We start from the raw sequence: 16,889 nt of genomic DNA, 5'->3' as shown, positions 1-16,889 counted from the left end.
ACACCGAGTCTTCCCAGCAGCCTGATTTGAATGAGGCTGTCAAGCTGTTCTTGGCTGAGAAGCAGGATGAGTTCTTAGCCTTCCTGCAAAAGAGCCAACAGCCGAAGACGAAAACGGTGGATTCTCCTTCCTCATCCAGACATGAAAGTCACTACCGCAGTAGTGCCGTGTCTTCCAGGAAGAAGAATCCTCAACCCCGACATGTTCCTGTTCCTCCTCGGTACCGGAATCACAGGAGAACTCCATCTCCTCCATACCGAAGAGATGTCGGGTTCGCCATGTACGGAGCATTGAAGACTCCGTTCTCGGACGATATCACCCGAACTCCCTTGCCACAGAACTACCGAACTCCGTCGATGACTTATGACGGGTTAGTGAATCCTCATGACTTCCTGGGACGCTATCAGTATAACATGGTGAACCAGGGTCTCAACGAGGTCCATATGTGCAAGCTGTTTCCCGAGCTGCTTATCGGGAACGCAAGAAGGTGGTTCGATAGCCTCCCCCAAGGCAGCATTAGATCTTACCGAGATCTAATGGATGCTTTCCACAGGAGGTTCTTTCAGAAAGCGGAAGCCCGAATCACCTCAGCTCAGCTGCTTTCTACACGTCAAGGTCGCGACGAAAAGATCAGCGACTTTATGACGAGGTTCCACAAGGAATGCCTACAAGTAGATGATCTCAATGATCTACTTGTCATTTCGGCATTCCAAAATGGAATCCTACCCGGAGCTCTCTACAGAAAGCTCGTGGAATGCAGTCCGCAAACAGCTCAAGAGATGTGGGACATTGCGGACCAGTTTTCTCGTGCCGATGAGGCAGACCGTCGAAAACGGTCTTTAGACAGCTCATCTAGAGAAGACAAAAAGAAGCCCGATCATAGCGATCAGAGGCATCCTCGCCGAACACCTTCCCCACTAAAGGAGGGATAGCGGTCATCCGAGGTGATCGAAAAAGAGCAAGAGTGCAGATTGCGCTTAAAAGTGCCGAGCAATCAGATCGGCACCATCAAGCATAGCAATCACAGCAGCCGGAGTCAGAGGCAGGCGAAATGACCAAAGTCACACCGGAGCCGAACTCGATGGTGTACGGCACTGAAGCCGTGATTCCGGTTGAGATCGGCGTACCCAGTCCCCGAACTCTAAATTTCTCCTCAGAAATGAATGGTGACGGACTGAGAGCCGAACTAGATCTTGCCGAAGAAAGAAGAGAATTGGCCTGCATAAAAGCAGCCAAGTACAAGGAGCAAGTAGCCCGGTATTATAACCAAAGGGTGAAAAAGCTGCAATTTCAAGTGGGAGATCTCGTCTTGAGAAACAACGAAGTAAGCCGAGCAGAAAAGCTGGGCTAACTCGAACCCACATGGGAAGGTCCATATCGGGTGTCAGAAGTCCTCGGCAAAGAGTCTTACAAATTGACTCACATGTCAGGAGAACAAGCACCCCGAACATGGTACGTTTCCAACCTCAAGAAGTTCCATTTGTAAGAGACAGTCCGGTCAGTCAGTCTTGTGTCTAGTTCGGTCCTAGGGGTATGTGCTTTCTTTGTGTTTTACTTGTTTTTTTATGCTTGTCGTTTATTTGTCTATATGCGTTTTGTATGTCTATGTGCGTGTCGTCTCTTACAAATGTTACTGAGGTATCTTGTTCTTCAAAGGCTGATCCCCTTTTTAGAACATATGCAAGCTAACGATTGTGAGTCCAAGCTTCTAAAGAGGATACAAGACCACAATTCAGCTTAAGAAACAAGCAGTTCGTCTGAAACGAGCTGCAAGCTAACGATTGTGAGTCCAAGCTTCTAAAGAGGATACAAGACCACAATTCAGCTTAAGAAACAAGCAGTTCGTCTGAAACGAGCTGCAAGCTAACGATTGTGAGTCCAAGCTTCTAAAGAGGATACAAGACCACAATTCAGCTTAAGAAACAAGCACTTCGTCTGAAACGAACTGCAATAAGCCAACGATTGTGAAGTCCAAGCTTCTAAAGAGGATACAAGACCACAATTCAGCTTAAGAATCAAGCACTTCGTCTGAAACGAACTGCAACAAAAGTCCGATTCACGCGATAAAACTTGCCTGAATTAGGACAAGGGAAAGTCCGATCCACGCGATAAAACTCGCCGAATTAGGACAAGGGAAAGTCCGATCCCCAAATTAGGACAACGGAAAGTCCGATCCGAGCGATAAAACTCGCCAAATTAGGACACAAGCTTAGTCCGGTCAAAGATGTTTATTTCATCAGACCAAAGACGAGTCCGATCAAAGATGTTTATTTCATCAGACCAAAGACGAGTCCGGTCAAAGATGTTTATTTCATCAGACCAAAGACGAGTCCGGTCAAAGATGTTTATTTCATCAGACCAAAGACGAGTCCGGTCAAAGATGTTTATTTCATCAGACCAAAGACGAGTCCGGTCAAAGATGTTTATTTCATCAGACCAAAGACGAGTCCGGTCAAAGATGTTTATTTCATCAGACCAAGGACCAAGTCCGGTCAAAGAAGTTTACTTCATAAGACCGAGGACAAGTACGATGAAATTTTTTCGCTAAGCTGTAAATACACAGTGTTAGAAGCGAAAACAAAATTTCATTTTTCAAATCTTGTTCGGCATACAACTCCGCTACCCTACAAAATGGCGTTACGCTATTACAAAGGACTATTCTACTGTCCGGGGTTGCTAAAGTTGAGCCACCTATTCACAAAATCCTCGTGAAGCCGAGTTCGGGCGTTCTCGGCAGCTGCAGAATAAGCAGGTCGACGAGATGCTCTAATCGACCTGCCACCTCTTCTCTGAACCCGGGAAGCCCTAGCACCTCGGCGGCGAAGAGTCTCTTCACGAAGCATTTGCCGATCTTGCTCATTCATAACCACAGCTCCTCTGCGAACTTCAGTCCGTCCTCGACTTGACGTCTCTGGTTGTCCCTGAGTTCGTTGCTGACTTGGAGTAGGGTTTTGAGCAAGTGAATCAGAGGTTTGAGCTGGAGTACTAGCATCTATTGGCGGGAAATGCCTGAGGAATCTCTCAATTGAGGGACGCCGGGAAAGAACTATGACGTACCGAGAAGCCCAGCGCCGCAATGATTTCACGACTTGTTGGCAAGCCAAGCTCTCCAGCGCATTGTTCCTCCGGAGTACATGATATTCCTCCCACAGTTCGTCAACTCGTTCCTGAACTTCAGAGATGGTCATTCCCCCACGCCTGCAGATGAAATCCTCATACGCAGTCCTCTCAGCGACGGCAGTGTTCAGCTCGGCCTCCAGATCCTTCTTTTCGGACTCTAAGTCCTTATTATCGGCCTCCAGCTTCATTGAACGAGCCAAGAGTTCGTCATTCTTCATCTGGTCAGCTATAGCTCTTTTCTCAGCTTCGTCTAAAGCCGAAGAGTACAGCCGCTTCCAGTGAAGTACCTCCAGCTCCTTGAGAGTTAAGAATACAAAGCAGCTACGTCAGTTCGGCATTTCAGCTTACCGAGCAGGTAGTAAACCACAACAGGAGTAAGAGAGTACGAAAAGCTATACGAAGACACAAGAGCAGAAAGAAGAATTTTTTCATTCGTAAGAAAAATTTTTTTCTACACAAGGGCTTCAAGGCCGTTTTACAAGAAGGAAGAAACTAAACTAGGAGAAGGGAGACGAAATCATACTCCGCCAGCTTCGTCTCCGCCTTCTCGGTGAGGTTCAGCTTCCTTCTCCTCGTCTGCTTCAGCTTCAGCCTCGGCCTCCCTGCTCTCCCCAGCCTGCTCGGCGCCACCGTAGCCGATCTGCTGCGCCTCCTGCTCGGCCTGCTCATCGCCGGTCTGCCGCTCATGCTGCTCGGTCTCACCCTCTCCATGGAAAATTGGGGCGGGTGAAACTGACCCTATGGAGGCAAAGATAGCTTCCATGTTCTCATCGCGGTCAGCTCGGCAACTACGAACTTGGTCTGCAGAAAGCAGGACCGAGGACGAAGCAAGCTCCTCAAGCACCGGCAGACTCTGAAGCCGAGCTGCTATCTCTCGGCCGTACAGCGACAGGATGACTTCGGGACCCTGCTCGGCTTTATCGGTCATCAGCCTCCCCCGTACCTTTATCCAGAATGCCGAAGTGACTCGCTTCGCCGAAGTGATTCACTTCGCTTTTCGGGGGGGGTAGTGATGGGGTACGTACTAAACAAGCCCAATAGCAGTGACAGCCCATCAGCCCAAAGCCCAAGGAAGAGTATCAGTTCGGCATTACCAAAGAGTTCGGCCCCAGCCTACAGCTCGGTAAAAGCCGACCAATCAGTTCGGCATTACCAAAGAGTTCGGCCCCAGCCTACAGCTCGGTAAAAGCCGACCAATCAAGCTCTACTCTCAGATCGGCAAAAGCTGCTCGGCAATAGTTCAGCAGTTCGGTCTCAGTATTCGACCGAACTGGGAGATAGTCAACTCATGTCAGAACCTCCACGATCTCCACTACACGATCTATTTAGTGGTGTCAAATCATGCACGATCTCCTGCAGGAAAGCGGACCAAACAAAGATATAGTGGGCCCATGCAGGATCGCATGACCTCCACGACATCCACTACCCAGTTAGTGGTGATGCAAGCCACGATCTTAGTTCAATGTATAAATAGAACTTAGATCAGATAGAAAAGCTCTGGCTCGCTCTCTAGAGATAAAATATCAAATAGCAAGTCTGTATTGTAAGCTGTAGAAAACAGATCAAGCAATACAACTCTGCCCTCTTTTCTTCCCGTGGACGTAGATTTACCTCAGTAAATCGAACCACGTAAATCTCTGTGTCGTGATCTGTATTTTCCAGCATTCATCACCACCAAAAATTCGCCCAACCATCATCTTACAATCTCAATACGACAATAATTATACGAAGATAGCTAACTTGCATTCGCATACTCTAATTTTTATAAGGTTTATCAGGTTAATTAAAATTCTTGTGTTGGCTAATGGTTATACTCGCATTATAAAAGCGAAGGCAATTTGATTTATTATGTAATATTATAAGACGATGTTTCAAATACTTATTCGTGATTAGTTAGTAGTATAAGATTTTAAAAAAATTCAGCAATTTATTCCTACCTTTAATTTCCCGTCGTTTTTATCTTTTAAAAGTAAAAAGGAAAAGGAAAGGGAGTTAAATGAGTGATGCGTTTGGTTCGATCGTCTTTTTTGACTTGTATAGAAAGAAACAAAGCGTGAGGAATGCACAGGTGACATAAATTTACTTTTCTCCAAACACCTCAAGCTCTTTAATCATCACACCATATATACTACTAGTATTTAAATATTTCAAGAAACTTTGTCTTTTATTCTTCATCCATAACAAGAAATTTATAATATAACGGACACGTAATAACGTATATTTAATCATAAATAAGTTAAATAAAGGGTTCAACTACGTACGAGTAATAACTAATATCGGATACATAAGCTTTTCAAAGAAGTTAATACGAATTAGTAAAATATTAGAATTTGGCTCACTATTCTCTTAAACAAGCTTATAAAGAACCTTTTAAGGTGAAACAAACTAATCGAGTTATTTCTAATAGAGAATGAAATTTTTATCCTTGATTTACCTTTTTACTAGTATATCATATCTCCATTAATATAGTTGCAATCTAAGTAAATGCAAGCTATATTTTAAATTAGAGTGAACTACGTAAATGATACTTGATCTTTTGCTTTCGCATATAAATGGTACCTGATCTTTATTTTATATCGTTTTTGGTACCTCATGACAAAAATAACCCTATGTACCTGATCTTTTTGTTATGGAAAATATTTTTGGAAATTTCAATCAAATAGTACCAAACATGTGATTTCTTTTTTCTTACATATTTCTTTTTCTTCTTCTTTAGTTTCTTCTTCTTTCTTTTTTCTTCATTTTCTTATTTCTTTTTAGTATTTTATCTGCCTTTCTTCTTTCTTTTTTCTCCTTAGTTTATATTTTCTTTTTTTTATTTTCTCTTCTTGTTCTTCTTTCTTTTTAGTGTATGATCTAATTGTATTAATAATATAAATCAAGAACAAAACACCTAATTAAATTAATTACTTAAACTTTTAATTAAATTATTTTATACTCATTTTAGGGTTGAAACACCTAACTAAAAGTATTCAATTGTATATCATTACGAATACAATTCACAATTTTAATTTTTTTTTATTAAGAATACATTGATTAGTTATTATTATATAATATTTTATCATTCATAATTTAAATAATTATACTATGATAATTTATTAATTAATACTAGTATTTAGTATTATAACAATAATAATATTATAATAATAATTAAATATAATATGACTATTATTTTAATTAAGAATATTTGAATGATATTAAAAAATAAATTAATTATTAATTTATATTATCAAAATAATAATATTAATATTGATTAATAATAGTATAAAGAGTGAGGAGAATGAGAGAAGATATTATAATAATATCACTTTTGGTACTAGTTTTGTGTATGCCCAAAATATCCTTTATGACACAAATGAAAAAATACATTTGTTTAGAGGGTATTTTGGGGTGAAAATTGCATCAGGTACCAAAAATGTGATTTATAGGTACTAAAATATATAAAATAAAGATCAGGTACCGTTTATGTGCGAAAGTGAAAGATCATGTATCATTTATGTACTCCCTCCGTCCCGCTTAAGATGACACGCTTTCCTTTTTAGTTTGTCCTAACTAAGATGACACATTTCCTTTTTTGGAAATTTTCTCTCTCCAATTAATACACTCAACAACTTTTTTTTCACTCCTATTAAAATATTCATCTTTCTTTCTCTCTCTATTTTAATACTTTCACCCACTTTTTTTCTCTCAAATTAAACACTTTAATCAATAACTCATAAAATCCCGTGTTGGCCAAGGAATGTGTCATCTTGGCCGGGACGGAGGGAGTAAACCAATGAACCATGCCATTCAAACTAACTCAAAATTCACTATTCTGACACATTTTGCGTGTATACGATGATTAACTATTGGAAGAGCATGAATACATTTTATAGTTAAAATTATACAAATATTACGCAAATATATAATTATTTCCACATATTAGTTGAATATAAGATGTAATCAAAATCTTGAGATATTTTAAGATTTATTTTACAATTAATTATATGCAGTTAATTCATATTTGATGGGCAACGATACCCACTTTGTATGTGATGGTAGGGCGTGAAAGTTACTAGAGAGCAAAGATGTCAAAAAGGTTAAGTTTTGGGGCAACTAAAGTTTTATAATAAGAAACTTTCTAATCATTAGGGAAACATGGTTACCACCGTAACTTGGCATTGCTCTACTAAAATAAATAGCAAGATAAAATTTTGCACAAATCAGTAATTTAAGCGTGATATATTTTTAATACTATAACTCAATCTACAATCAATGTTATGTTTTGTCAGAGGAGAATAAGATCCACATGTTAGAGAAAAATTTACAAAAGTAGAAAAAGACTAATTTTTATCTATAATTCAAAATGGAAATAATATAACTATTGGTTATGGACAGATGTAATGATATAGTTACAAGAACCTTCTTGGAACCGTTGTTGTTATTATATTGAAGAAAAATTGATTAGTGAAAATTAGGGGAAACGAAAAAGATAATGAAACCAAAAAAACAATCAATATCGATATTCTTTTCACTGGCCATAATTTTGTAGCAAAATTTTCAAATAAAGACGAATCCAGTTCCTATTTAGGATTTGCAGCATGAAATACTTTTAAATACCTCGAGATGGACGATTGTGGCGCAAAAAAATAAAAAAAAATCACTAGTACTATTTTTAAACAGTTCCCATTCGTCCAATCTTTCTTACATGGTAGTCTAATTTCATATTAACAAGAGTAAACTATACTAATAGTCAATAATCTTGTCGAAAAATGTACCAATGATCCATAAAAAAAATTTATATCATTTTTGGATGATAGGACTAAAATAATCCTAAGCACCATTAGTGTAAATATTTATAGTTTGAGGGCATTTTAGACCTTGTAACTTTCCCTTTAATTTTTTTAATTTTTTCTTCCATCACCATTTTCTTTTAGAAACTCTATTATACTTTCATTTAAATAATATTTAATGCTTTATAATTTCAAAATTTTAAATAAGAAATAAAATATTTTAATTATGCTTTAATTATTTTTAAAATTAAATATTAGTATTTATTATACAGCTCGATCTCTATTTTTGCGAAGAAAAAATTAACTCTATTAGTAACATTTTTTAATAAAAATATTAAAGTGAACTACAGAAAATTCTTTGTGAAATTTATTTTTACTTAAAAATTTTACTTAATTTTTTAAAATTTGAGAAACAAAAATTATAGTGAATTATAGTAATTTTTTAAATGTTATTATACTTAAGTGAAAAATAAATATTTTAATTAATTTTAATGTTATTATACTTAAGTGAAAAATAAATATTTTATTTACATTAATTAAAATAAAGTATAGTGAAAAATATTTTTAAGTATAATAATTAAAATTTAAGTGAACTATATCTAACGTAAATTAAAGTGAACTATTGCAAGTAACATTTTTTTATCAAAAATATTAAAGTAAACTATAGTAATTTTTTCATTATAAAGCTTAATCTACGTTATTCAAGTAATTATTTAAAATATTTAGGTGAAATAATTCAAAAGAAATTGTTTTATCTTGTAAAAATATAAAATGGACTAATATCAGAAATGTAAATATTTTCTATCCGAAAATGTGTTTCTATGTATGTCAAAAGAAATTGCATGATTGAAGAGATATCTAAATTGTAATTTCTAAATACCAAAAATGCCCTCCATGGCATTTAGGAGATTTATCAAATGTAGAGGGATATAAAAGACCGACGGGTACAAAAAATGTAATTTCTAGGGACCAAAAAAGATATAAAATTTTTGTAGGGACCATTGGTGCATTTTTCTACAAGATCATTGACTATTAGTGTAGTTCACTCTATTAACAAATACTCCTTCCGTCCCAAAAGAATATGCAATTTGGGGTCGGCACGAGTTTTAATGTAAAATTGATGAATTAAGAGAGATGTAGAGAGAAAAAGTAAATAAAATATTATTAGTGGAGAATGAGTCTCACCTTATTAGAGATAAAAGACTTTCCAAAATTAGAAAGTGCATATTCTTGTGGGACGGACTATAAAGGAAAGAGTGCATATTAAGAGAGTTCTTTCTTTTTTTGTTAAAGCATATTAATTGAATTCTATTTTAATGAAGAAGATTAGATTTATTCCGAATGGGGGAGTGAAGCACAAGGGTTATGCGTCATTGAACGACGCACAAGGGTTATGCGTCGTTCAACGACGCATAAGGGTTATGCGTCTTACCCTAATGACGCATAACCTTTGTGCGTCACACTGGTTAGTATTCCCGCCTATCACGCGGGTGACCCGGGTTCAATCCCCGACAACGACACATTTTTTTAAGTGATTAGTATTTGATAAAAATGAGTTATTCTAAACATTTGTTTTTGGCAAATACATTTTTTGGCAAATACATATTACTTTTTGGAATCATCAAATCAATACCTTTTCTTGCTCAAATCAATATACTAACTTGTCTTGCTAGGCTAAGATTTTGACTTAGTAAATTTTGTACGTTTTTTTTGGATTATAACTTGAGTCTAAGTCTACACACACAATCGTGAAATTACGTGAGAGAGGCAAAGAGAGAGAGGTGAATTATTGAGGGATGAGACTATAGAATATCATCGACAAAGTATAAAATTTGTCACTAAGTTAGAAACTTCTATTGGTGGTATAGAATATCATGAATTGCTTTACTATATTTTACTTACTCTTTTTCTATGAAAAGATTCAAAACGGAAAGTCGCCAAATATGAATCTAAATATTTTATTTATAAATATGTGTTAATAAAAATTATGGAATTATACTGTTCCTATTAAAAGGGTGTTTATATATAGGTGGCTTTCATATTAAAAAAAAAATAGGAACTCTCCTACTTTTATATTGTGGGCATTAATTTGATAGGGCTAAAGATAATTTTTAATTATATTTATAATATGGATTGATGCATTTAATTTTTTATTGAATTTAATTTTTTAATTGTGTTGATTTTAAAGTAATCGATGGTGATAAACATAGACAATAAGAGTAATATGTATTTGCCAAAAACAAATGTTTAGAATAACTCATTTTTATCAAATACTAATCACTTAAAAAAATGCGCCATTGCCGGGGATCGAACCCGGGTCACCCGGGTGATAGGTGGGAATACTAACCAGTGTGACGCACAAGGGTTATGCGTCATTAGAGTAAGACGCATAACCCTTATCCGTCGTTAAACGACGCATAACCCTTGTGCGTCATTAACCAAAGACGCATAAGGGTTGTGCGTTTCATTATTAACGACGCATAACCCTTGTGCGTCACTCCCCCATTCGGAATAAATCTAATCTTCTTCATTAAAATGGAATTCAATTAACATGTTTTACCAAAAAAAGAAAAAACTCGGGGAGTAGATGCTTACTTGTGTAGGGGCTATTATCAGTAATGTTGTATTAAAAACTGTAACCTCAATAATCCTGTCTACTAATGATGGCATATTGCATGTGGATTTTGTCTGAAACAAGTTGTCTTGGTCTTCCTTTATCATCTTTAAGCATATATATTGTCTTGCTCTAATTAGAAAACATGTTTACTCTAATGTCTTCCAAATGAAGCTTTGACTATTATTATAACGTAGATAATGATTTCATTAATGCTACTGACGAAATGATAATAAATAAAATTAATTTACACACCGCATATATAATAACACACAATTAGATATATACATAAACTCATGTAGGATTGTGGATGTCTATAATATGATGCTATGTGAGTTAGTAAATGTTTGGAAGAATGCATTGGGTGTGAATCATAAAATTGTCTGTTGATTCAAAATTTTAACAAAAGCCCACAATCCTAATCCATTATCGGCCCAATGGATTTTTTATCCTACTTCCATACTCGGCCCAATGTTTTTTTCCTGGAGCTCGATAGTTCCCACTAAGTTTTTTATTTTTTTGTAGTATGTCCAACTGGAGTCAAATTAAGTCAACAGTTGGGGGCATTTGGAACGAATTTACGCAATCAAATCAATGGGAAAAAAATGTTATCATTAACCATATCAATCGTTGAAAAAATTTAAGTCTAAATTGCAAAAATAAATTATCACAAGTAAAAAAGCTTATTAAAGGAACAAAGAAGGTGAAGCCTGCTGAAAATAAGCAATATCATGTCTTAGAAATTCCAAGCCCTAAATCTAACATATAAATACATACGAAATAATACGTTTTCAAATATTAAAATCCACTCCAGTACATAAACGTCACAGCATAGTGTCCCACAAACATGTGTTTTATCCTCATAAAAAACAGCATAGTGTCCCACAAACATGTGTTTTATCCTCATAAAACAACTTATTTATTTTATTCAGTAATATATGGAGTAATATAAACTGGAATCTCCTCTTCCCAGTTCCAAAACATCAGTTTAAATGCTCATTTGCTTGGAGTCCTGACCAAGTCAAAAATATAATTATACCAAAGTTAAAAAGAAGAATACAAAAACAATGAGTATTAAACTATGAACTGGTTATTTTGATGGCATCATAGATTGAAGTACGCAGGCCTTCAATATGGATGTAAATGTAATGAATTGCAGGACTGAGTATAAATGTTTATAAAAAATAAAATAAGCACATCAAATCTACATCTGCAGAAAATGAACATATTAAGGAAGAGGTTATGATGATGTTATGTTTGCTCTTGACAACAACTGTTGAAGCAATATCAAATTAATAAGCAGCTAAAGACAAGCACTTATTGTTTGGATAATTTTAGTTCAAGTGATTCCTCTCCTCACAATTTTATAAATTGCAGTTGCAGATATCTCAAATAAAGCAGCAGTCAAGAAACACAAACGTCCTATGACATCAAATTTGTACTATTAGTTAGCAACAGATTCTAAATCGAGCTCTTTAACTTCACAACCAGACACCATCAAAGGGGGTACCATGAAATAGAACAACTACTCTCATGTTCCAAGTTATCCCCTCTTCTATATATTACTATGATTTGCAATTGAATTTACTTGTTACATAATCAGTTATGAAACAATGGATACTTATTCCCTCAACAAAGATTCTCGACTATGTTTGATCAAAATTTGGTTAGCTATTCATCAAATAACACACAAAAAAGTCATAAACCAGAACAAGAAGAATGCTGCTTCTATTAATTGGCCACCTGATGTTTCTTCCATGCAACCGTTTGTTAGATTTGGAGGCTTATTAGTATGATCTATTGGAAGAACGTAGAAATGGAGATCTACTTTTTAACAGGCTTATAAAAATGAATTTTTAAACAGAACATACCATCCCTAAGATTGAGTAACACATGATCAAAATAAGTTCAGAAAGGTTGCCTCAATAGGGTTCGAACTTATTTAAGCAATGAACCCAGATCCAGACTGATCCAACCTAATTACCTCACTAATTTTACCAGAAACTTCGGAAATTCCTACTTCAATTCCTTAAAAGTTGATTCAAAACTAGAGCTCTGCATAAGCTTTTCCCTAATTATTTGGTCACTAGATTTATGAATGAACTCTTCAAATTAAACCACTAATACTTGTTAAAATCAAATCATACTAAGCAAAATGCTAATTGCCATACAAATGAAGTGTTAAGTGGTATTGAATAATAAGTTACCATAGCAATCATCACCATAAGCACAACATAAATTGGACCGAAATCCAGAAAAATTAGTATAGATCGAGGGAAAAATACCTGGACCGCACCTTATCCCGCACTTGGTGTTGCATCGAGCCGTAAGTCTAGCTGCACAATCGGAAAAAATAGAAGCAGAAATTATTGAGGATGATGATTTAAGTAAAAATTGAAGAGTGGAGAATTTATTTACGGTCAGGATTAACGCAGGCAGTGGTGCAGGCGTCGTTGCAGTCGGAGGCGTCGGAGTTGACCGCCACCATATTTGCTGAGATTATGAGCAAAATCACGCTCAATACTATCGCCACCTTCTTTTCCATTGTTCAGTGCTAATCTGATCTGAATTGGATAGGTGTAACATTTTAAATGCAAAAGTAACTGCATTAATTGGGCGGCGCCACGCATTTTGGTGGGTCCCTCCGCAATATACATATATACTCCCTCCGTATATATAATTTGCTATGTTTGGTGAATACGTGGAATGAATGTCATAACGTAAACCATCAATTATTCACAAGTCCCAACAATTTGCTGAAATTATTACTACTATATGTTGAACTTGCAGAAATTTATTACTATGTTAAAGGTGGCAAATTTCAATTTTGGGAGTGACTGAAAAAGATTACTTGAAATGGAATCTCTTTTGCCTTCCCGATAGAAAAAGCCAATTTAATTACGTTTCTGAACACGCTTAAAGTTTTGCTGCACGTACGATCGGACGTCCGCCATTAGAGATGCTCTAATAAAGTTTTGTTGCATCTAAAACTAATACGGAGTACAACTTGTAGCTTATTAGTGGTAAGCCATTAATATTGATTATGTGTTTCTGATTTCTGAATGAGAGTTGAGAAATACTACGACTAAATTCAACTAAATATTTGATTAAAAAATTATATAAACAAATAAATAATTATAATTAAAGTTAAAAATTATAAATAATTATATAAAATTTAAAAAAATAACAAATAATATGCAAGCACAAAACAAATTATGTTTACTCCTGGGGTAACCACTGATTGTCTTTCTATTGAACCACTAACTATTTAACATATTGGAATTACGTTTATTCCTGAGATAACCACTAATTGTTTTTGTATTGAACCACTGACTATTTAACATATTGAACTTATATCCTGTAGAAAAAGAGAAAAGAATGATACAGTAATTATATTTGATATACATGCATGTAGGTAGCTAAATGTGTAATTGTGTTACTTTCTAACGATGAAAAAATAAAATAAAATAAATGACGAATTTAAATAGTACAAGATGAAAACATCACCCAATATTGCATCTACTGGGCTAATGACAAGCAAAACAGATAGACTTCAAAATTAGTGCAGCTATTGAAGAATATCTCATCTAATACCAATCCTGTATAATGTTATATCAACTAATCCCTACATTGAATCAAACTCAAACATCAAGGATATATGTAAAGACCACCTAAAACCTCAGAGTTCCCCTGTGTATCCCTTCTCTCTTCCTCCTCCGCAGTCGACTTCCTATTGCTACTACCGCCGCGACTGCCTTCACTTGGCCGTGACGACAATGGTGGCGGTGGCATGTCAATACGCACATGTTCATCCTCTGGCATCAATTGAGATATTTTCTTCAATTCTTTGCCTTTACCCCACAACACAACGTATAGTCCCGCTATGATCAGGATGGCCCCTAGCAACCTATCATACACACATTCATAAATTAACAACATATATCAATCTCGTATTTCATTTCAAAGTAATACAGAAAAAACACAACTTACATTCCAACATGCAACTTCTCCTGCAAAAGCAAAGATCCCGCAATCGCCACAATCACAAGTAACAATGGGTTGAACACAGACACAAACAACGGCCCTCTCATCCGGACGCACCATGCTACTAGAGTAAACATCACCCCTGACCCCAAAATCCCCTGTTCAAATTTCAACTCACTTTTAGCATACATTATCAATAATAGGGATAAACAAATCAATGTGACTACCACATGCATGACTTACAGCAACAGCTACTGTGAGAAGCCTAATATCCCATCCCATGATCCAGTTGCTCCAATCCTTCTCCGTGCACACGGCAAATAAAACACTCTGAACCGAAGCCCATGCTGTCATCATCGCTGTGATGCTGTACGGGCATGGATAACGCTCTGCAGCCTTAGCCTATCAAGAAAATCATAAATTAGGCATGTAGCATCAATTTCATTCAAGAAGCAAGTATAGAGTTGACGGGACGAACCTGAACAATCAACCATAACGAGTAACAAACACAGCTAGCAATGGATAAAAGTGCACCCAAGACAAGATCATAGCCACTTTGGTTATGTGTGTTTGCTTGATGATGATGATGAGAAGTAGAAGTTTTGAGAAGGTTTATGTTGGTGTTCCATATATTTAACTCGGGCCCCTTGTAGAATGTGAGGAGCATTGCTCCTCCTATTCCCATTACAGTTCCAAAAGCTTTGGCTTTTCCTGCTGATGAATTCCACCCCAGCTTCTCTAACCTGCATTCACCAAAACTAGTTCAAACCTAGTAAATATTTACTATGTGTATATAAATATTGTTACCTCAAGCAAATTGCCACGATAAATGTAATGGCTGGAATCAAATTCATCATGGCAGTGGCAAACGTTGCAGAAGTTAAGGCTATGCTGTTCAAATAGAGATTTTGTCCTAGTGATCCTCTGAAAACAAAAAATAGCAATCATCAACATTCAGAGATCATGAATTAAAGTTTTTGACGGATGAAAAATATGAAGTCTTATTTTTTTTGCATATTAAGTTACTTTTCAAATTCAATTTCATGTGACAAAGAAAAATTTCCCAATACATATACATATATTCGAATCCTTTCTACTTAATTTGAATTTCCTACAAAATCTCAACACACTCGTATATTTCTGATCCGGTGATGGTTTTTCAGCCTTTCAGGTTGTGTGGTTGTGAACAAGATGCAAAAAATAGAGTTTGTTCATAGATTGCAACAGTTAACAACATAGTTATGGTTAAAGCTGCCTAATGTCACAAGAAGCACAGCCATAAAAAGTAGGAAATTTCATAACGCAATTAATTTCAACGCTATTTCACGCACACACATCCACTAGCAATAGTTTCCAAATTTCATCTTTTTTTCCTGGAGAGTCTGTAATTTGTGATGCAAAAAGATGAAGAACACGTACCCGAATAAACCACAGATAAAACCATAGAAGATTGTCTTCCACGTTAGTTTCGGCCTCGTTTTCCTGAAAATAATAAAAATAATTCATATATTAATTTTCGTCTACATCTTCTAATTTAAAAATCTCATGGGATTAGCTTAATAATCATATACTATATTAATTAGGGTTCGTTTATAAGGAAAAATATCTCCAAGATAAGGGACCTAAAATGTGCGTTCTTATCTTCTGTATCAAACGACTCAGTGCATAGTATACAGACCATTGAAGACGAAGAAGATGGAGAAGAAGGAGGAGAAAGTAACCTTTCTACAAAGAATGCAACAGGAACTATAAAAGCAGCTCCAAACATGAACCTGTAGGCCACCAAAACCGGGAGACGCATGCCATCGTTCATCGCTAACTTGTAGCAAATAGTAGCCACAGACAAAATCATCTGAACCAACATCATTATAAAAGTCGGCTTCAGTCCGTGCACATTGTTGCATATATTTGGGCACCAACTCATCATCTTTGGATGAATAGTAAGCGAGAGATGATGAAAGAATGTCAAGAAAATCACTAAAAAAAATAATGATTTTTCAGAGGATAAAAGATTCTTTTGAAGTTCAGGAGAGCATGAGAAGGGACATCACGGCGGCGTAAATTTAATTCGTATGGTTCTCGAAACAAAGCTAAAAGTAGTATATATACAGTATTAAAGTGATAAGGTATTTAATTTAATAATGTATCTCGTATGTATCTCCGTAGCTGTTTCCAAATTCGACCCGAAATACAATAGATATCCTAATTTTCAAACTTTTACCGAAATCTAAATTTTCCTACAAAGTTGAAATTTAATCTTAAAAATTACAAATACGTAGTGTAAATTAGTGTGGACAGGGAAATCTAAAGCAATACTACTTATTTTGGATAAGTGAATTAATATATTGATCTGGTAATCGAATACTCCCAAATTTTGGGAAACAAAAAATTATCAAGTT

General features: G+C 35.8%; 1 protein-coding gene and 1 long non-coding RNA gene across 2 annotated transcripts; both read right to left on the bottom strand.

Annotated features, from left to right (window-relative positions):
- Nucleotides 1–11,280: 11,280 nt before the first annotated feature.
- LOC121761133 lies at nt 11,281–13,071 on the bottom strand. The gene is made up of 3 exons (XR_006041938.1): nt 12,925–13,071; nt 12,792–12,842; nt 11,281–11,518 (listed from the first exon to the last, which is right to left on the bottom strand). It is a non-coding gene; the product is annotated as an uncharacterized LOC121761133 (long non-coding RNA).
- Nucleotides 13,072–13,988: 917 nt separating this feature from the next.
- Nucleotides 13,989–16,538, bottom strand: LOC121770591 (WAT1-related protein At1g68170-like). The gene is made up of 7 exons (XM_042167341.1): nt 16,212–16,538; nt 15,910–15,972; nt 15,298–15,414; nt 14,969–15,233; nt 14,734–14,892; nt 14,497–14,648; nt 13,989–14,413 (listed from the first exon to the last, which is right to left on the bottom strand). The coding sequence occupies exons 1-7, from the start codon at nt 16,415–16,417 to the stop codon at nt 14,155–14,157; spliced, it is 1,221 nt and encodes a 406-aa protein (XP_042023275.1). The 5' UTR covers nt 16,418–16,538; the 3' UTR covers nt 13,989–14,154.
- Nucleotides 16,539–16,889: the final 351 nt, after the last annotated feature.

The sequence above is a fragment of the Salvia splendens genome, chromosome 2, assembly GCF_004379255.2.
Source record: "Salvia splendens isolate huo1 chromosome 2, SspV2, whole genome shotgun sequence".
In the NCBI taxonomy this organism is placed as follows: Eukaryota; Viridiplantae; Streptophyta; class Magnoliopsida; order Lamiales; family Lamiaceae; genus Salvia; species Salvia splendens.
Note: the sequence above shows the minus strand (reverse complement) of the source record. Positions and strands in the feature narration are given on the sequence as shown.